This window comes from Lissotriton vulgaris, chromosome 5 (assembly GCF_964263255.1).
Source record: "Lissotriton vulgaris chromosome 5, aLisVul1.2, whole genome shotgun sequence".
Taxonomy (NCBI): domain Eukaryota; kingdom Metazoa; phylum Chordata; class Amphibia; order Caudata; family Salamandridae; genus Lissotriton; species Lissotriton vulgaris.
Window position 1 is genome coordinate 1,032,651,205 of NC_141693.1, and position 21,787 is coordinate 1,032,672,991.

At 45.3% G+C, this 21,787-nt stretch overlaps 1 protein-coding gene across 1 annotated transcript in view; it reads left to right on the forward strand.

The window, feature by feature from the left end:
- Positions 1–21,787, forward strand: part of FBXW4 (F-box and WD repeat domain containing 4) — an 880,740-nt gene that overhangs the window by 767,473 nt on the left and 91,480 nt on the right. Inside the window, exon 7 of the mRNA XM_086922659.1 lies at positions 15,737–15,877. Within this exon, the coding sequence (XP_086778785.1) occupies positions 15,737–15,877 (141 nt within the window). The remainder of the gene's footprint in view (positions 1–15,736; positions 15,878–21,787) is intronic.

Below are 21,787 nucleotides of genomic sequence, written 5' to 3' on the forward strand. Positions count from 1 at the left end.
ATGATGTAGTTTAGCAGTTTCACTAAAAAGGTCACAATGATCTGAAAACCTTGAGATGGGATGACAAAAGGCCTCTATTAACTAACCTGAGACTTCTGGTTGGGTGTAAGTTACAAAGAGGATAGCAGTATTATTTGAAGTTCAGTAATGCAGCTCCTCTTGTTTAATCAATGCCCTTTCATTCACATGAAACCAGTGGAGAGATCTCATTGTAGGGGTAATGTGATCATGATGTTTTAGGCCAAACACAAGATGGGGCGCAAATTTCTGCACTTTGCGGAGCTTGGCAAGAGAGGTGTGGGTGATGCCGGTGTGGGGGCCGTTAAAATAATCCACGCAGAACGTAACCTCAGGGAGTATTTTAAGACAGTATTCTGGAAGTAATGTTAACAGCTGGAGATTCCTTTCCAGTTGTCATATGTGGTAACATGCTATTTGCAAACCACATTTATCTGAGGGAACATGAGAGATCACTATTGGTGGTCACACCTTCGTGTGAGATTCATCAGGGTACGGAGCGAATCCATATCAGTGGACCAAGAGAAGAGAAATTGGATGGGCTTACAGGTCCAATCAGCAATATTTAATATTTTCCACCATGCAGGTATAACCAGCTATTCTGCATCCACCAACGGATATGAGAGAGGCACTGGGAGAGCTTGGGAAGGTTTCTAGTATCATCTTAAATTATGTGTTCCATTTGAAAGGAATATGCAGTAAATTGCAAGATTTGTAGAATGATTATATATCCTGAGCAAATATTTTCCGAATAGAAATGATAAAATATCCAATTTAAGCAAACGGGCTAGGTATAAAAGACACAATCCAGGATTCCCAAGATAAGATGATGAGACCTACACCCAGACACAGTCCTGAGCTTGGCACATAGTTAGTTATAAGAACCTTGAAGTCATTGGCATTCAATTCAGTCTGAAAATCATTTGAACGAGATTATCACAAACAAATTGTGGATCATTTACAAGTGATCTGAAGCTTTGAAATCATGAATAAGTCAATAAAGCATGAGTTGTCAATAAACCAAGAGTCGAGAGCCTCTCTTGTCACCACGTTCCCATAAATATGGGCCTTGTAATTGTTGAACATGCAGTAGTGACGAAGCTACAAGTTTCTCTGATAAATTAAACTACATGTAGAGTTTCATATCAAGTCATATAAAGAGAAATGCAAAGAGCTCTTAAGGGTAATCTCAATGGTCATGGTTTTCCAGATTCACAAACTATGATAGATAAAATCAAATTTGTGAGTATAGGAAAAAATATATATATATCGAAAGAAGAAAGAAAGAACTGAACCTCAGAAAAAAGGAAGTATAAATAATTAATTTTAAGAAACCAAGTTGAATATTTACTAATTTCTGTATGAGATCGCTGCTGGCCACTGTTTCATTATGTTTAGTCTGTCATAATCCCCCCACTTGTTTACAAACAAATAACTGGCTATAATATATTGTGTTTGTTTCACAAGAATGCAACATTATTAAACAGTATGCCAATACTGCTTTTTTATTTAATTGAGAATTAAGGCTACTACATATCTATACCTGTTGAAAGTTGATAATCCAAGACAACCATGTTATAGAATAGCAATAAATCAAATGTATCTTGATTCACCAATTAAACATTTAAGTTAAAAGTAGTCAATATTTATGATCCTTGCCTACTTTCTTTTGCTCTGAAAATTAATTATTGAAAATATTTAATGAATTGCAAGGAAGTAAATCTAACATGAGATGATTACAGGATACAGGAGAAGTGTGGCTCAGGGGTTAGAGGCGGCAGACCCGGAAGCTGAGATCGGTCCTGGACCAGGGTTCAATTCCCCGCCTCGGCGGGTCTTGGGCTCAAAAATTCCACGGACTCGATAATTCTCGTTCCGGTGCCTGCTCGACTCACGGGTTCACACTCTGCGACTCTGGGCAATAGCTTGCTTAATCTCCACTACGGCCCCTCGCAGCGGGATGCCTGGCTTTCACCTTGTGGATACCCTGCTGGGGTTATCTCACAGGGGAATACCAGGACGGGTTCCCAAGGCAAGCGCCTTGATGCCTTCGGGTGTTTCGTGCGCTATATAAATCGCAATACATTTACATTTACATTTGAGAATCAATTCAACTTTTCACTTTGCTGCTACTTTCAAGATGGCATACAAATTTGCCATTCTTTCATTGCCTAAACAGAAAGCAGAAATGAGCATCAATACATCAGGTTCCTTGAAAATTTAACCCCAAATTAGAAGTGGGATGGTTACAGCTTTTCTGTTTTTGGATAAAGGTCCCCTTATTGTATTGATCTGATTTCAATATATATAGGTTAGAGTGGTGTTATAGTTGGGGATTGGTAGTATATATTACTTTACTTTTTTTCAAACGTAGAATTTCCTGAAAAAAAAAAACATTCGAGGTAGATGAAAATTTCAGTGACAACATAAAGATTTACAGTAGAAAGTAAAACTCTGAAATTCACCAGTTATCTCTAGTAACAATAACTCATGCTGTAAAGTAACTCTAACCTGCGCCGCCACGATGCGCAGTCTTTTCTGATCAATGATGTCATTACAGATGGCACAGTGATGCTATCAATGATGTTATAGAACATGCCATGAGTGAGGTAATATGTGGGGTAGTTAGAAGTGCATGACAAGGGCAAAAGAAGTGCTTAAAAAAAATAGTAAGCTCACCAGGGTCAAGTATTTATTTAATGACCCAATAGACTTACTGTGTTTTTTATATGTTCCTGGCAGATGGTACGCTTCCTGCAGCCCCCTCCACCCTCCCCCCCAACTTTACAAAAATGTTTAGTGATGCCTCTGCCACTTGTAGGGGTTACCACCACCAGGAAAATATTTGTTTTTTTAAAAATGCCACCCACACTCCAGGTGTCATATGGGGACTTGGGGGGAGCCCCAAATCCCTCGCGATCCCAACTGACTCCCAGCCAGCACTCTACTTGGTGCTGGGGTGAGCCACCACTTTCTCTTTGCTCCTGTCCCGGTGGGAGCAGAATTTTGTAACTGCTTCCCCCGAGCAAAGTTGAGATCCCTGCCTGGAGAGTGCTGGCAGGGTATGCGTATCCCCCTCGCTGAGCCTCGAATGGTACCAGGGATCCCATCCCCTGTGGGTGCTATTTTAATAGGGGAGGGGGCATGCGGTCTCCCTACTCAAGTCTCGAAAGGCTTTGGGCGACCCCATCTCTGGGGCTGGCTCAATTCTTGTGTCCCTGGGACTTCCCTGTCGTAGAGAATCGGGGAAAGATTTGTGAATACATGCATAGTGCCATTGTTTACAACAAAAACACTTTATTTGCTTATCGTCAGTGCCCCGAACAAATACAGCTAAACTGTAGTTTTGAGTGTTATTTATATGGCAGGACGGGCTATAGGCATATGTAGGTAGGGATCTCTCAGCTATTGTGTATGGCAGTTTCATTTGGGAGTTTTAAATTCTACTATGATACAAGGAGAAGGTGGCGGAGTTTTTTAAAACCTATCCCTCGCCTACCTCAGTAGAACTATACTTTTAATTACAAGGAACATCGAAAATAGGAATTAATGTAAGACTGCTTGCGTTATTGACACGTAACATCTGGATTAACCAAAGAGAGATCTAATTTCAAGACACAATTCAGGATATTATAACGCAACTGCTGGGCTGGACCACAGTGGAGGATGTATATTTTGTTGCACGAATGAAAGAAAAGCCAATGCACGGAGCTGCCTTTTTTTGGTTAAATAAGGCTTCAACTCTTACCTTTAGCAAGCAGTTACATGATGTTGCAGGGGCACAACTCGACCTGACTGAATTTCAGGGGGAGGCTAAGACTCCCAGCTAGGGCCAGCTCGAGCGCTGATTGCACCCCGTGCCACTATTTAGGTCTCGCCTGAGCCAATGCGCTTGCGCATTGCTCCGGCGAGAATATAGTGATGGGAAAAGAACAGTCTACCAAAACGGCGAATTAGACACAGTTCATGTGATCTATGCGCGTGCACAAACCGTCACACGTCACACACGACCATTTGTCTGTGCCACGCATCAGACTTCAAAGGCTGCCGCTCCCCCCCCAATCAGACTTCAAAGGCTGCTGCTCCCCCGCATCAGACTTCAAAGGAATGCGCTCCCGCTTCCCCGCCACAGCAATGCCTTGAGCTTGTTTTGCTTGTGTGCTTGCATCTTCCTTCCTTGGCCCTGGGTGTTTTCCGTGTTCTCCCAGTCAATGCCTTCTCGACCCCGTACTTGATTGCTGTCCAAGCCCCAGCCCTCGCTGTCTCTATCATTATACACTCTCCCTGTGTTTTCCTGTTTCCCCTTGCTTTTTCCCGGCTCCATCATTCTGTGCTTTGAAACTGAATGAGCTTTGTAGCACTCAACCCTGCGTGTTCTTAGCTTCAGTCTCTGTGCTGCTGCACCACATCACTCAGGGACACCACCACATCACTCAGGGGCACCACCACATCACTCAGGGACACCACCACATCACTCAGGGACACCACCACATCACTCGGGGACACCACCACATCACTCGGGGACACCACCACATCACTCGGGGACATCACCACATCACTCTGGGACACCACCACATCACTCTGGGACACCACCACATCACTCTGGGACACCACCACATCACTCTGGGACACCACCACATCACTCTGGGACACCACCACATCACTCTGGGACACCACCACATCACTCTGGGACACCACCACATCACTCTGGGACACCACCACATCACTCTGAGACACCACCACATCACTCTGAGACACCACCACATCACTCTGCGACACCACCACATCACTCTGAGACACCACCACATCACTCAGGGACACCACCACATCACTCTGGGGAACCACCACATCGCTCTGCAACAGCACCACATCACTCTGGGACATCACCACATCACTCGGGGACATCACCACATCACTCTGGGACACCACCACATCACTCTGGGACACCACCACATCACTCGGGGACACCACCACATCACTCGGGGACATCACCACATCACTCTGGGACACCACCACATCACTCTGGGACACCACCACATCACTCTGGGACACCACCACATCACTCTGGGACACCACCACATCACTCTGGGACACCACCACATCACTCTGGGACACCACCACATCACTCTGGGACACCACCACATCACTCTGGGACACCACCACATCACTCTGAGACACCACCACATCACTCTGAGACACCACCACATCACTCTGCGACACCACCACATCACTCTGAGACACCACCACATCACTCAGGGACACCACCACATCACTCTGGGGAACCACCACATCGCTCTGCAACAGCACCACATCACTCTGGGACATCACCACATCACTCAGGGGAACCACCACATCACTCTGGGGAACCACCACATCACTCTGGGACACCACCACATCACTCTGGGACACCACCACATCACTCTAATACACCACCACATCACTCTAAAACACCACCACATCACTCTAATACACCACCACATCACTCAGCCCAACCACATCATCACTCAGCACCACAACAGCACTGTCCTTGCTTGCTACCAATAAGCATTGCCATAGACTATAGGGCTCGCATCAGGAAAGTGTAAGCTATTGGCTTTGTGAATAACAATGCTATTAATTTATATATTTTCAAAGCCAACACATATAAAAAAAATGTCATTTACAATACCAATAGCTCACACGTTCCTAATGCGAGACCTATTGCATTGCAAGTGCTTGTTTTTTAATGCCTTCCCAGTGCCCTTCTCCATAGATTCTCTCACTGCCACTCTCCAGCAGTGTACCTCATCTCTCTATAGCCTCTCTCTGATGAACATTTAATTTTTTATAGTGCTACTGATAGTATATTCGCACTCAGTTCTGTGATCTGCATGGTGCACACTCTTCGCAGCAGGCACATTAACCCTCCAATCTACTTTATGATGAATCAAAACTGCAATTAGACACAATTCCGAATTCTCACCAGTTAGAATATTAATCACCAGAATTATCCAGTTGTTTTTATTGTTGCTTGAAAACTACCTGATACTCACGGAAGTTCATGTGTTTTTAAACCAAAAATTACTTTCAAACGCAGCGCCCCTCCACCAAAGTCAACACCGGGTGTGGCTGCACTGGTTGCACTGCCTTAAAGCCAGTCCTGCTTCCAGCAATGGGGCAGAACACACATTCCCAGAAAGGGTCAGAGCTAATCTCATAGCCATTATAGGAAGAAAAAGATCTATGTAAGTGGTGGGGTGTGATACTACCCCCATATTCAAGGAAGCAAAACAAGGTAACAGATTTCTGGTAGATGATATAAGGGAGAGCAGACTTTTCCCGTGAAAACATTTTGAAACTTTTGGGATCAAAATTGCTAAAATGCAGCAGACCCTTTTAGGGCATTCGTGAAATATCCCACCCCTTTCATGGTGTACAGGCCTTTCTTATGAGCAGATGTCATTTTTTGCAAATGTATTTAGTCAGAAGTCCCTTTCACTATACCAAGGTCATAATTTTTTCATGGGTGAGCCCCTTATGCCAAGGAGTACAGTCAATTTGACAGTACCCAAAATTTGCGAAGAATACTTCTGCCACAGTCATGGGTACCTGTAACAATTCCCTCTGGTATACAAGGGTCAGCATTTTGCTTTAGACACCCCATATAAAATGAGTACAGGAAATCTTATGATAAGAGTTACCTCAAAAATCAGTTCCATCATTTTGCTATAGATCCACCCCCATATGCTATAAATTAAGGGCCTCATTTATAATATTTTAACGCTGAGCTGTGCAGCAAGCCTTCCAGCTGCGCAGCCGTGTGTAACATGAAAGGGGCAGAAATGCGCCATATCTACAAGATCTGGCCCGTTCCTGTCCTTTTCCCCTGCGCTAGCGAGCAATGTGCTGCTATGCGCCAATGAAAGTACCCTTGTGCTATGGTGCAAGGGTGTTTTCATTGTGGGGTGATTGTTTCTGTGTCTCTGCCTGCACAAAAACAATCACATATTCTCTATGGGCTATTAAAAATATATATATATATATATATTGCCTTGTCAATGTTTGTTACAAGTATGATGTGAATGAAAAGTGCACTTCCTTAAAAAAGCTGCACAGGGCTTATATTTGGTCTTAAGTGTGGATCAAGCAGTTACAGTATTGGAAATTAACTAATCCACGTTCTAACATGTAATATCAAAGCATATAACTGATCTTATGAAATGCTTGACTTTTTTAGCAACCATGGATTTTATCCAGTAACCCTATGCATTTTTGGGGTTTTTGAGACTCAACGTTCAAGGTAAAAAATCTAAACCAATGTCTCGGAATAAAGCATTGTGGTGAATGGAAAGCCAGGAATGGCTGAAGGTTACACACTATCGTCAATCCAGGACCATACCCCAAATTCTGAGCCCTTGCCTCAACTCCTTTTGCCATCCCACATTCTCAGTCCACTCTGGCCTCGGGCACCACCCCATTGTTACAGATGGAATTAAGTAGCCATCTAGTACTACGGAAAGAGCAGGTAGTCTATTGGTGCCTTTGTAGAAATGTGTGTATATTCATGAGAGTTGTAATTTTTATATATTCAAAGTAAAGTATGCTCATGTAAGTGCTCGGTGGTGGTGAATAGTGTGAGTGAGTGCAGCGTGAGTGGTGTGAGTGTAGGGTGAAAAATGTGCTGATATGAGTGTTGGGTGAGCTGCATGAATGCAATGTGATAGGAAGGGCCCAGGGATCATCACTTATCCCCATGCTCTTCAACATCTACATGGCATCCCTCGCCGCAATTGTCGGCTGCGAGGGATGCCATGTAGATGCATGGACTCAGCATTGTATCCTACGCCGACGACACCCAGCTCATCCATCCACGAAGAGTCCTGAAGACACCAGACTCTGCTTCCAGGAAGGAATGAAGAACGTGGCAGCATGGATGAAAAACAGCTGTCTGAAGCTCAACTCAGCGAAGACTGAGGTCCTCATCCTCGAACCCTGCACCTCTGCCTGGGACAACACCTGGTGGCCCTCTGCCCTCTGGAACTCGCCCACCCCAATAGACGACGCTCGAAACCTCTGCATCGTCCTTGACTCCTCCCTCTCCATGAACCGCCAAATCAATGCTGTTGCTTCCACCAAGTTTCAACTGCCTTCGGATCCTCCGTATGACCTTTATGCTGGAATCAACTGAACTCTTCTACACAAACTTCAAACCATCCAGAACGCCGCAGCCAGACTTGTCTTCAGGACACCTCGTCACGAGCACATGACCCAACACCTACGAGCCCTCCAGTGGCTCCCTGTCGACAAGATGTCCACCTTCAAACTCCTCACCCACACCTACAAATCCCTCAACAACATCGGACCCAAATAACTCAACGAGAGATTATCCTTTGACAATCCCAAGAGGAACCTCCCCTCCGCCGACCTCGCCCTGGCAGAGGTCCCCGCATCTGCAGAAACAGAACTGGCGGGAGAGCTTTCTCCTACTTCGCCACCAAGACCTGGCACTAACTCCCTGTAAACATCAGATGCTCCCCGACCCTGCACTCGTTCAGGAAGGGCCTCAAGACCTGGCTGTTGAACTGATCCAACCCACAGCGCCGTGAGACCCTCAGACCCTCACGGGTGAGCAGTGCGCTATATAAACTCCTGAATGATAGTGCGTGCAGAGTGAGTGTAGGCTGGTGTGAGTGGTGTAAATGCAGGCTAAGGGTAGTGCCTGTGTGTGGATCAGGGTAAGTGGCGAGAGTGAAGAGTGATCTGTGACAGTGTCTGGTGTGTGCAGGCAGAACGAAGAGAGTGTCTGTATGAATGAAGGCTGAGAGCTTTGTCCATATGAGTGCAGGGTGAGAGGAGAACTTGCAAGGTGAGTGGTGTGACTCCAGGGTGAGTGATGTGGTTGGTTGTGTGGTGTGAGTTCAGTTTGAGTACTGTGCCCATGTGAGTGAAGGGTGGGCTGTGTGATTTACAGGAGTGCCTATGTGAATGCACAGTGAGCGATGTGACACTGAGAGTCGGGTGAGAGGAGTGACTGTAGGATGAATAATGTGACATGAGCTTGGGTTCAGGTGAAATTGAGAGTGGGATGAACGAATGCATGATGAGTGATGTGCTTGTTTGAGTGAGATCACAGAGTGAGCTGTGAAAGTGACAGGTAAGTTAAGGGTCATGAGTGCAGGGTGAGTAGTGTGCTTGTGTAAGCGCAGGATGAAAAACGTGTGTGCATGGTGAGTAATGAAAGTGCAGTGTGATCACTGTGAGTACAGGGTGAGAGGTGTACTCATGTGACCACAGGGTAGGTGGAGGGAGAACGGTGTGAGTTCATGGCAAGGGGCATGATTGCAGGGTGTTCGCTGTGAGTGCAGGGTGAGCTGTGTACTTGTGTGAGTGCAGGGATTGAGGAGGATGAACGGTGTGAGTGCAGGGTAACAGTGTGAATGCAGTGTGACCTCTGTGAGTGTTGGGTGAGTGGAGAAAGTGACAAGTGGAGAGTCATGTGTGGGCAGGGTGCTTGTGTGAGCGTAAGGTAGGAGAAAGGTGAATGGCATGGTGAGCAACGTAAGTGCAGGATGAGCCTGAAAGTGAAGGGTGAGCAGTGAGAATGAGGTGAGAGTTGTTGTAGGGTTTCAAATATAAGCTATACTATTGCTATTATGGCATCAGTCAGGGATGGAGGGTGGAGGAAATAAATAATATGCTGATCCTGCAACAAACTTTCAGTCTCCTTATTAGGGTTGTCAGCTGATCAGATTTCTACCAGCACCACTGGTATGTTGATGTCCCAGCCAGTACAAAAATAAGCAAAAACACTTAAAGCCAGTTTTTTTTAGCACTTTTTGTTCATACTTCAAACAGCAAATATAAACAGAAAACCCTTATAAATGTGTTCTAGGGCTGCATTAATGATCCATGACTAATAATCAAAGGAAACAAAGACAGAAAAGTAAGGTTACAAATGAATACATACCTTTTTATTTATAACCCTATTTAGTGTCAAGGCCAAGTCTTTGCAGGTTCTTTAACCCGTTGACCGCGGCAGGAATTCCGCCGCGGTGTGGGTGATTTATGACTGGGCGTGGTCCGGACAGCCCCCGGACGTCCTCCGCACATGCCCACCGTGACGTTAGACGGCCAGGGGCGGTCCGATGCACGGAAAGGGTTAAACAACAAATGGCTGGTATTTTTCTTTTGGAAAGGTGGCATCCCTACTTGTGAGATGACTTTTCATGAAACGCATTCTTTAACTGTGGCAGTAAAAATAAAATACAATTGTAAGGAATAGGAAGAGTGGGGACCCACGTGGTACTGGAACGAGTGAAAAAAACAAAGCCTTATTAACCCATTCACAAAAGGCATGTAAATGGTCTTTTAAAGACCTGGGAAAAACTCGGGTGTGGCGGAGATAAGACTCCAGACACTGCTGAGCCGAGCCCACAACAGTTCTAACTGCAGAAGCCCAGGCTGAGTCACAAGAGGGGGAGGGTGGGGCTAAAGCCCATTTTGCCTTATGGGTGTTGGGCGCCTGCCATGTTGGGTGTGAAAGGTAGTTTGTATTATGTTGGTACCCCTAAGAAATTTATTTGAAAACGTTTCATTTTGTTTCTCTCTTTTTATCACCTTTCGATAAATACCTGTGATGACCATGATACCGCAGTCAAGCAGGGCCTGACTGGAAACCAAAACAGTCTTGGCAAAACAGTTGCCAACAAGGCCCATTCAACATTTTCATGAGACCCCGCACCCTTCTTGTCTCTTTCTTTCCTGTCTCCTTCGTTTCAATCTCTCTCTGTTTTTGCCTGCTGCCATCAAGCCCAGGCAGCTGAAGACTGAGATAGTGACCATCCTCTGACAGCTCCTGTCCTCTAGGAAAATGCCCGATCGGATAAAGGGTCGCGTCTGCCCTGCAGGCACGGCAGGGCACACAAGTGCTTCAGTCTGGTTTTAGGGTTAAGCAAGGCTTCTTCAGAACCATATTGTAGAAGGATAAAAAATTAAAAGAATTGAAAACTCTTCTAGAATGGAGAAAACAATTTAAATATTGTGCAGTATTTCATAGTCTAGCTACTGATTGGAAACAAAAGCAGTGGTATACATTACAGGGTTGACGTGTGAGGGACCGGGATGAGGACGATGATGCTTCAACACCTCACACTCATGGACTTGATGATGGAGTGATACAGTGGTTTTCATTATAAGCTGGAAGCAGGCAGAAATGTGTGGATTACGAAACGTTCTTACTCATAGCATTATTAATTGCACAAAGTTCTTGCAATAATCAGAAGCACTGCTTTCTTTAACTAATCATATAGGATGCAAACTTGTTGACGATATTATTAGTCACAAAGTAACGACTCATTATTTATGAGGTCTGCTGTTAGCCAAGATTTTTGGACTGTATTAAAACTATATAATATATTTGCTTACAGGGGCTTTCAGCCAGCCCTCGTTATCCACTAGTCTTTTATTATGTCATTCACATTTTTCTTCCACCCACTACAGTAGTCGCTTGGGAAAGTGGGTCAGCCCACTTCCGCTATTGGCTAACTTCACTGTGAGTGATGGCATTTTACTTTCTCTTTCTCAAGGAGCACATCTGCATACAAGAAAGCTCCCTTCACTGTCAGGGACTACTGCGGCAATGTCTGCTTCTTGAGAATCCCCAAAACATTTTTGATTTGATTTTTGGGGATTGATGGGGTTCTGGCAGTTCACCCAACAATACAGTTTTGCAGATACCATAACTACAGAAGAAGCATTGACAAAGTCAAAGACTTGCAGCCAATTCTAGACCTATAGGCATTGATAGTGCTCCTTTATCTAAACCGTTGGTAATTTCACAGTGGGGATTTGCATTTTTACAAAGTTATACATTCTTTAGTTTCAGTTATTTTTTTTTATAAATTGAGGTAGCTACATATTTTTTCAGTAGGAACAACCTGGTTGAAAATCATGTTTTGATGTTTTTCAGGAGTTTTAATATAGGCTATCGCCAACCTGTGGGAGCTTTCCCTGCACTTAACATTGCAATATAGAAGTGTAATTTCAAGTGCAAGTAAATCGATTTACAAATGAAAATTCATGTTTTGTGGGTCCCTAAAGTGATTTTGCATTCACAATTGACAGTTATTTGTTCACCTATGTGTCACTACGTGTACAAGTAGAATACCTTTATGGACAGCGATCTGAAAGCAGAATGATTTAGGGCCTGACGTCAGTGCACTGGGTAACTTTTGTGAATTGTCGCTGGCTTTGACTCCCTTTTCAGTTTACCCAGACGCCGTAGTGGCAAGTGTTCGGCTACAATTACAGCAAACACCACTGACCCTTTCAGATTGCTGCTGTCTGCTTCTTCCGGAAATACTATCTTTAATCAAATCAGGCTCACTGGCAGGGCAATGCATGGCAGGGCACGGCTTTAAACACTTACCTGCCACAAAATTGCACGACCACCAAGAGGTTTACACACTTCATCTTGCACTTCTTGTTGCAATAGCCTAAGCCACACGGACCACGTCTGGGGAAAATAGCGCAGGGAGCCATATAAAGACGTGTTTCTAATTGTTCTAAGTTGTATGCTAGCTAAAATGTCATATCCATTCTATTTCACTTCTTCCACACTCTGCGTTCCCTCTCCATGATCATTTTTTGTCATCTCATCGGAACACAGACGAGGTTTATTCAAGCTTTCGCATGCATAGAAAAGCTAGTCTGTAAACTATTTATCCTTTTGACCTACATAGGTAAATCTTTTATTCTAAGGAGTATTACTAGGTACATAAGAAAGAAAGAGCGGGGGGGGGGGGGGTGAGGGGGGCTAATAAGACAGAAGCCTGGAATCCACAGATTCTTGGCCTTGAGCAAGACAAAGTCCAATAACTCATCACCCTTGGATCCAGGTTGGGGGAGATTAATTCATGCACTTGTTGCTAAAGCTTGTCCTCCTAGCTTGCATGGGGGGCTGTCGCCAGGGCTGACTAGCCTCTCTAAATGGTTGCTAGGGGCTTGGCATCGAGGGTCGATGTAGTCGCCCACAGTCACGGTCACGGAGGGAATTACACAGTGACAAAGAAATTGTTATTCTACGTAATCTGCTCTTTGGAGAGCGACTGGGGGAAACGGACTGGTCTCAGCATGCCGCCAGAACTGTGATCACAGAAGCGTGCTGGCTACAAAGATCGCGCAGGCCTTTCGCCTTCTGATCTGGGAACACCAGTGCGTTAGGCGCTAATCTGCTTCATCAGCTATTTCTCTGACACAAAGGTGTTTACTTATTTTAACATCTTCTAGGACTCCATTTCTCCTTTTGTGTGGTCTTTATCCCCCAACAAGGATTTAGCCCAGATTACAGATGGAATTAAGGCATTTGACGATGGTGTCTTAGATCCGTGACACTGGATCAAGTAGCCAATGGAAACAAAATATTCAGGCTCTGCAAGTGACCTTGTTCGCAAGGTGCATTCTAGCTTCTCTTTTAAACTTCAAAGAAGATTCCAAGGTTGACCCGTCATAGCAGCTTGAGGTTGAAAAAAAGCCTGTGTTGTGTCTGCACTGAGTTGTACATATGAAGCATAGCTCTCGTCAAGAGGTGCACCAAACAATTCAGTTCAGGTATTTACTCTCCTAATACTTTGAAAGGAATGTGCATTGTCCGAAACATAAACACTTAGATGCTTAGCGGGTGTTTTCATGTAGGTGTCTCCCAAAGTGAGGGCCAATGGTCTGCTTGTCGAAGGAAGTAACTCAAATCAAACTGTGTGCTGTGTCAGTCAGGGTACCAGACGTCAAAGATGATTTCCCACCAGTAGCAGCACCGGGGTATTCCACCGCGTTCAGAAGAATGGGGCACCAGTGCCTTGAGGGGCCTTTTTCCGTTACATAGAGTTTGCATCCTGAAGATCCTGCTAAAGGCATGCTGTGAATGTTTGTATTATGCGTTGTTCCCCACCTCAGGTGCTCACACTATGCCAGCAATTAATGGATTATTTATCTTGTCGTTTTCAGTATTCATTTATTTTAATGTCATTATATTGGCCTTTGCTTAGCGCGTGTCTAATAATAAATAAATAAATAAATGTCTAGTGTTGCACTTTGGTCTGGAAATATTCAGGGCTCCCCATGCCTTGATCTGCCATAGGCCCCTCTGCATCATCAGCCGGCCATGATCCCACCCTCCCTGTATCTTCTGTACTGAACATTATATTCTGCATTTTAGAGGCGTTTGATCCATTGGAAGAACAAGATTATATTGACAATAAACAGAATCAAAGGTTTAATTTTATAGAAATGTGTGGTACTAGTCTAACTAGCGCCTTTTAGTAACAAATTCATATGACTGGAAAGGTCCTTCAGGGTGATCTTTCGGATCTGGTCGAATCAATAGTGCTCTCATTGACAACAATAAAGTTTCCCTGGGATTAATATGATTGGCTAAGAAACCTTTCCTCTCAAAACACGTCATCCAGCTAGAGCATGAAGAGTCTCAATCACGTGTGCGTATCATGAGTGACACATTTTTCTACACAATCTTGTCCATTCATCAGTGAATCAAATGAAGTGTGTAAGCCATGATGCGTCAGTGAGATCGATTCAAGGAATCTGATCCTGTAGGGTGTTCATTGTTGGTCGCAGAATTGGTTTACAGTTTGGTAAATGTTTGCTTGTGACACTAAATTAGTTACTTAATACCACGTAGGGTGAGTCCAGTAGCAACAGTATTTGGGCAATGTCTAGCCCAAGGTACATATCAAGTGCTCCCTCTTGAAAAAATGGTGGCACACCATTGTCTCTGTGCCCAAGGTATCAAAAAATTCCTTGTGTGAATATTGAGAAAACCAAATGTATTTTCCTTTAAACAGTGGGTGAATGTTTGTACTCGGATGCAAACAAATCGCAAGATAGTGTCTGCTTGGGACATCACGTGTGTCTTAGTGCTCGTATAGTAATGTCCGACAGAGAACCCCCTCCACAAACCCTTCTAAAGTTTATCAGCAGCATCACAAATTTTAATGTGTGTCAGGTGTGTAGATCCTGGATAGGAATGACTCCTTCCACGAAACGCATCGTAGGTGTGGACGACAAGGGCGCAAGTTCCTGCATTTGACAAGTATGCTAGTGTGGGGGAGGGGGTTACTTGTCATGTTCATTGAATGGTGTCGCTGCGCCGGGATAAAGCTTGCTATTGGCATCATATTGCCACGTATCAGTGTTTTGCCTGCCTACTCTGTCTAGATAACCACTGAGGTCACCTCGTTGCTGTATGTGCTGTTTATTCGATTTTTTTTCCAACTGAAGGAAAAAAGTAAAAAAAATTGATACTTGTATAGCACACTACTCACCCACAAGGGTCTCAAGGTGCTTGTACGAATACCGCTGTGGAACCTGTCCTGGCTTTCCCTGTGAGGCGTCCACTCCTGGGCACCCCCAGGGTGAAGGCCAGGCATCCTTAGCGTTGTGGGGGCCGTTGTGGAGATTAAGCAAGCTATTGCCCAGAGTTGCAGAGTGGGACTATGATTAGAATAGGCACCGAGGTGAGAATTATCAGGTCCGTGGAATTTTGAGCCTAAGACCTGCCGAGGTGGGGAATTGAACCCATGGTCCCGGGCTAGACCTCTGCCGCTCTAACCATTGAGCCACACTTCTCCACAATTTTATTTGCGTGAGATCAATGCTATCAACATTTGTAGAGTGCACTCTTTCGTCTGTATGGCCAGTGACCTTTCTCCCCTATCTTGTCTTCTAGTGGGCAGCTGATGAGCTGTCTGGGTACAGACTTCCGCCACGGGGCCGGGGTCCTGGATGTCTCCTATGAAACCCCGTTCACCTTACTCTCGTGTGGTTACGACACGTTCATCCGGTACTGGGACCTGCGCTCAAGCACGAGGTATGTATCTGCATATGAATACCACTTTCGTCCATTCCTCAGTCCACGCACTCACCGCTGAAATAAATATTTCACACACAGAGAGTAGCACTAGAAAAACAAAGGATAATTTTGGAAACTGACTTTCGAGGACTAGAATTTAAATGATTACCCAACGTTATAAAAAACAATTTTAAGAAAGGTTGTTTCAACTTAAATGTTTTATTAGCTTTTAATTTTTTTAATTTTTTGTTGTATTAAATGCATGAACGTTAATTCGCTGATTGTTGGAGTTAATAGTTTGCGGTGATTATTGTATTAGGTTAATATTTTGAAAGGGATTCGCTGTGTTAGGGATGGTTAGACCGTGGCACGCTTGTTACAAATAAATACTTGTAAATGTAATTATAAACATTGTTTTATGACCTTGATTTTCCCTATATTTATTGTTATAATGGTCCAATTATTATCGTCGTTGCTTTTGTCATTCTTAGTAGTGTTATTGTTATTTTTGTTATTGGTATTAATATTGGTATAGGTGTGGTTATTTTCTGACAGTATGTGCAGCAAGGGGTGCTTAAGGGCCCGAAGGCTATTTCAATATTTAAAATTTGTGTCCACGAGTTAGGGGGGTACATTCTGGAATCAAAGTTGTCCATTTTCTGGAAGAGTTTAGCTTTGTTTTATAAACTAAAGATAACATTTTCCAGCTTAATTAATTATTTCTTAAAAGTCAAAAGTAAACCAAATGTACAGTATTCGTTAAAATCAATCAGTAGTTGTCAAGTGTGATTTCGAAATCTATGGCACAGTCTGATATGAGCTAGGCAGAAGTAAAACGTGATACACAGAGAAACTTATTTTTCAAAGATTTGTTTAATAAGGGTGTGGATACTATTAAGGAACAAAATCCTCTTTGTGTGACTCATTCTATTTGTCCTACGCTCTTTCTTCCTGGAATTAAAATATCAAACTGCAATATAGAAGAAAAGCGTTCACAACGGTTACAATGAAGTTGTTTGATGCCTAATATATGCACTTCTTGTATTCCTGTTGATATACTTTCAGTACCCTATTTATGATTTACAATACGTATAAAATATAACTTTTTACATACACCCGTGTTCTTCCTCCTTTTTTTCTGTTTGGATCACATAGTGTGACTATATCAAATTAATTCATTAACAAAAACTGTTTATTTACAGACTGCCATTTATGTGGGTCTTAGATTAAACACATCAGTGCTAAGGCAATTCCCCCTGAGTGCTGTTACTCCAGCATTCAGCTCGTCATGAGCACACGACCACTGTACTGCATGATGAGCTGAGCTCGTCATGAGCAGCGAAGGGGTTAAAATCATCAAAAATATTCAAATTCTATAATCAAAATCCCGTGAAGGTATTTCTACCCATTTATCTCCTTGCCCAAACCCTCAAGGGTATATTGGGTTGCTCATTGTGTTATATATCATTCTATTTGTAGCCTAATTCGTAGCAGGAAATGTAATAAGCATTGGCAAACTAAATATGACTTGCCTTTTTAACTGTTTGGCTTTGCCAGTGCTTTTTGGCAATGCTGTGCAGCATCAGCCCCCCGCAAAAAAAGATGATTACGCAAATGCACATGTAGGCGTCTTGACATTCCTATGTACTGCGTCATTGTGTAGGCGCACGGATGCTCAAACCTACAGAATTAGGAGATTGCCATTTTGTTTATTCTTTTTATTTTCCGTTCCAAGATGGGGACGCTGCTAAGGATGGTAAATTGAAAACATTTTTTTTTTGCATGAAAACGGAGCAGCCCAGCAGCAAACTGCAGCTGAGAGGCCCTCCAAAAAGACTGTGCACAATACTTTAATGACCTAGAGGGGTGGTGGAGCAAGTTGGAGTAAGCAAAGGGGAGTGGTTGCGGGGAGCTTGAGGGGGTGGGGAATAAAAAAAAAGCCATAGTTGGGTAGTAATGAATGAGATGGGAGACAGAAGCAGCAACTCGTAGCGCGTACGCCAGGTATTTGAGAGGACTGTGCTACATGACGAAAACATGATGCAGAGAGGGTCAAAACACATGCACTCACTTGGAATGTCAATAGCAAAAGAAACCAGCATCGGCATAGCCAATAGGTCTCGCCTTTGGGACCATATAAGTGGTTAGCCATGCAGCAAAGAAGATATAAATGTACAAATATTACAAAGAACACTCTACGTATTGCTAGGCACGAGCGGACAGGAGAGGGGTGTGGGGAACGAGAAGGGGTGGCGGAGGTGCAAGGGGGAGGGCAGGGGAAGGAGCAAGGGAAGAAGGGGGTGAGAGGAAGGAAAATGTATTGGTACTGAGGAGGGGGAGAATGGGGGAAGGGAAGAGAAGGCTGACTAGAGAGGAAGTGGGGAGAGAGGGTCAGAAAATGACGGAGCTGAGAGGACTGGGGCAGAGGAGAGGAGAGAAGGGAGTGTGTATGGGGATGGGGTAGTGGTGAAATTGGTGTGATCCTGCAGGCACTTCTAGCTGCTGGGTTACAGGGGGGCTCCCTGGTGATGGGTACAGAGGACGCCAAGCCTTTCAAGTGATGCCTTATTTCCACGGATGACGGCCGCCATTAATATCCCCTGGGCATCAGCCCTGCCTCCCTGGCCCCTCCAGGTGTATTGTCATCTCGGAATGGTAAATGAATAATAATGTTTTTAAAAATGGCTCCACCAACTTAGAATGGATTTTCTTAAAACACACGAAAATGCATTCAATGATGATTGTAGCAGATTCATTAGGAAAATCCATTTTCCACAGATCTAAGTGAAAAAAAACAACCCAAGACATTGCCTTGTACACTGTACTACACTAAGGGACCCACCCATACATTAGTCTGGCCTCACACAGTGTGGCTGTACCTGTGCCACACAACACGTTCAAGCCTGGCATGTCTCCATCTGGCCATACAAAAAGCTGTCAATCAATGAGAACTAGCTCTGGTTTACAGTGTTTGTATGTCTGTGTTGGGGGGTGGAAACCATTAGGTTTTTTATGAAGGCCCTCACCCACCAACCCCTGTAACACCCTAAACATATAAGGTCCTGACGAAAGCCAGTAGAAGAAAAGGCCTGGCTGAAACTAGTTGACCGCACAGGACGACGGTGGCCATAAGCCTGCCGTGCACGTCTGCAAGCCTTTGTTTTTATTTACTGCCTGGGGCCCAACGTTAAAGTAGTCTTTGGGACCCCAAGGACAGTATTTTAAACCTCACTCAGAGCACAATCTCAGCACCCTCACGAACCAAAAAAACCCCGCTCTGCAGTAATCTGGCGTCGTAGCACACCTGAGGTACACTCGGTGCCTCGGTTGGGGCCCGATGATGAAGCAAGCAACCAACTAGGTTGGTGGGTGAGGGCCTTCATAAAAACCTAATGGTTTCCCACCCCCCCCCCCACACAGACATACAAACACTGTAAACCAGAGCTAGTTCTCATTGATTGACGACATGTAACCTGGGGAAAAGGACTAGCCTCTCTAGTTTTCCTCTCTCTCCTTTTGATTATAACACATACAAAAAGCTGAACATATAACAGAGAAGCATGGGTGTGCGCAGACATCAGGATGACACATCTCTCTCACATACACCAGAGTATACCTTGCCTGTCTCTCACACACCCTCAGGTAAGCTCCACCACTCCAACACATTTTCTGAATTGAACTGTTGCGGCTCATTATTACCGTTGAAAATCACAATTCCATGCTTCACTTCTTGGCGTTTTAAATACATGATTAAAGGGATGACTGGGGCTTGTGAGGATAGCTGGGAAGCCCATGGGCGCATACAATAAGGAAACAAGAGCAACTGACAGAGGCGAGTGTCAGGGCACCACACCGGAATGAACTGTAGTAAGTGGGGCCAGCGGCTCTGCGCACACGTGGTGTCTGGGCAGCGCTAGGACTAGAGCGCAAGACAAGCAATGGGAATGTCCCGGTCACCTCTTTCCAACCAATGGCATACAATAAGGAAATGAGAGCAATGGCAGAGGCGAGTGTTGGGGCACCGCACAGAGATGAACTGTAGTAAGTGGGGCCAGAGGCTCTGCGCACACTTGGCGTCTGGGCAGCGCTGAAACTAGAGTGCAAGACAAGCAATGGGAATGGCCCGGTCAGCTCTTTCCAAGCACTTGTGTTTGTGGCGGCAGGAGCGAGCAGACTAACGGACGGACACGCTAATTGGAACAAATGGCTAATGCGTGCCGCTGCTTGCTCCCGTAAGGTGGATGCCGCCACAAGCACGAGTGCTTAGAAAGAGTTGACCGATTCCAAAGGTCATCTCCTAGATCAGCGCATGTGCGCTGCCTAGGCGAGACCTAAAAAGTTGTCGCCTAAATGTGAGCATTGTAGACATACAAGTTATCCAATCAAAAGCATGATGAAGAAGCTATGTTACAGGGCAGGGACAGAAGAAGGCAAACCATTGAATAAGAAGTACTGAAATAAGAGTGAAAAAAAAACATCCTGTGGAGAGAATGTAGCCTTACGGCTAGAGTGGTCGACCTCGAAGCTGGGGAACCGGGTTTGAGTCCCCGCAACAACGCTCAACATCCTGTGATTCTGGGTAAATGACTTAATCTGCCTGTGCCTAACAAAAATTAATGTGTCCATCTGTAACGAAACTGGTGCTCATGAAAAGTGCTCTGATACCTGATATCCTCGGGTCTAGTTCAGGCTATAGTAAACTCTTAATAAAAACACTGGTAAGCATTGGGCAGGCCGAAAGCCCACTGTAATCAATCAATCAATCAATACACTTATAAAATGCACTACATACCCGTTAGGGTCTCAAGGTGCTGGGGGGGGGGGGGGAGAAGAGGTGCTGCTACCGATGGAAGAGCCAGGTCTTGAGGAGTCTTCTGAAGGCCAGGTCTTGGGTCTGCCGTAGTTTTGTGGGGAGGGTGTTACAGGTCTTGGCAGCGAGGTGGGAGAAGGATCTGCCGCCGGCGGTCGTTCTTCGGATGCGAGGGACTGTGGCGTGGGCGAGGCCTGCGGAGCAGAGCTGGCGGGTGGGGGTGTAGAAGCTGAGCCTTCTGTTGAGGTATGCTGGGCCGGTGTTGTGGAGAGCTTTGAGCGCGTGGAGGAGGAGCTTGAAGGTGACCCTCTTGTTGACGGGGGAACCAGTGCAAGTCTCTCAGGTGGGGGGTAGTGTGGCTGCGGCGGGGGATGTCGAGGATCAGGCGTGCCGAGGCTTTCTGGATGTGTTGCAGCCGTCTCAGGAGCTTGGCCGACGTTCCTGCGTAGAGGGCGTTTCCGTAGTCCAGCCTGCTGGTGATTAGGGCCTGGGTGACTGTTTTTCTCGTTTCAGTGGGGATCCACTTGAAGATCCTGCGGAGCATTCTGAGGGTGTTGAAGCAGGATGAAGAGACGGCGTTGACCTGCTCAGTCATGGAGAGGGTGGCGTCGAGGATGACCCAGAGGTTGCGTGCTTGGTCGGTGGGTGTCGGTGCTGTTCCCAGTGTTGTCGGCCACCAGGAATCTTCCAGGCTGAGGGGGTAGGGCCGAGGATGAGAGCCTCTGTCTTGTCTGAGTTCAGCTTCAGTCGGCTGTGCTTCATCCATTCAGCGACGTCCTTCATTCCTTCATAGAGGTTGGTTTTGCCGGTGTGAGGGTCTTTAGTGAGGGAGATGATTAGCTGGGTGTCTTCCGCGTAGGAGATGATGTTGAGGTCGTGCTGTCGGGCGACGTAGGCGAGGGGTGCCATGTAGATGTTGAACAGTGTCGGGCTAAGGGAAGAGCCCTGGGGTACACCGCAGATGATCTCAGTGGCTTTGAAGCGGAAGGGGGGGCGAAGGGGGGAGGCGGACGCTCGGAGTTCTGCCGGAGAGAGGGACGATGTGGCCCAGTCTAGGGCTTTCTCTAGGATTCCGGCATCGTGTAGGCGTGTTCATAGTGTGTTGTGGCAGACCGTGT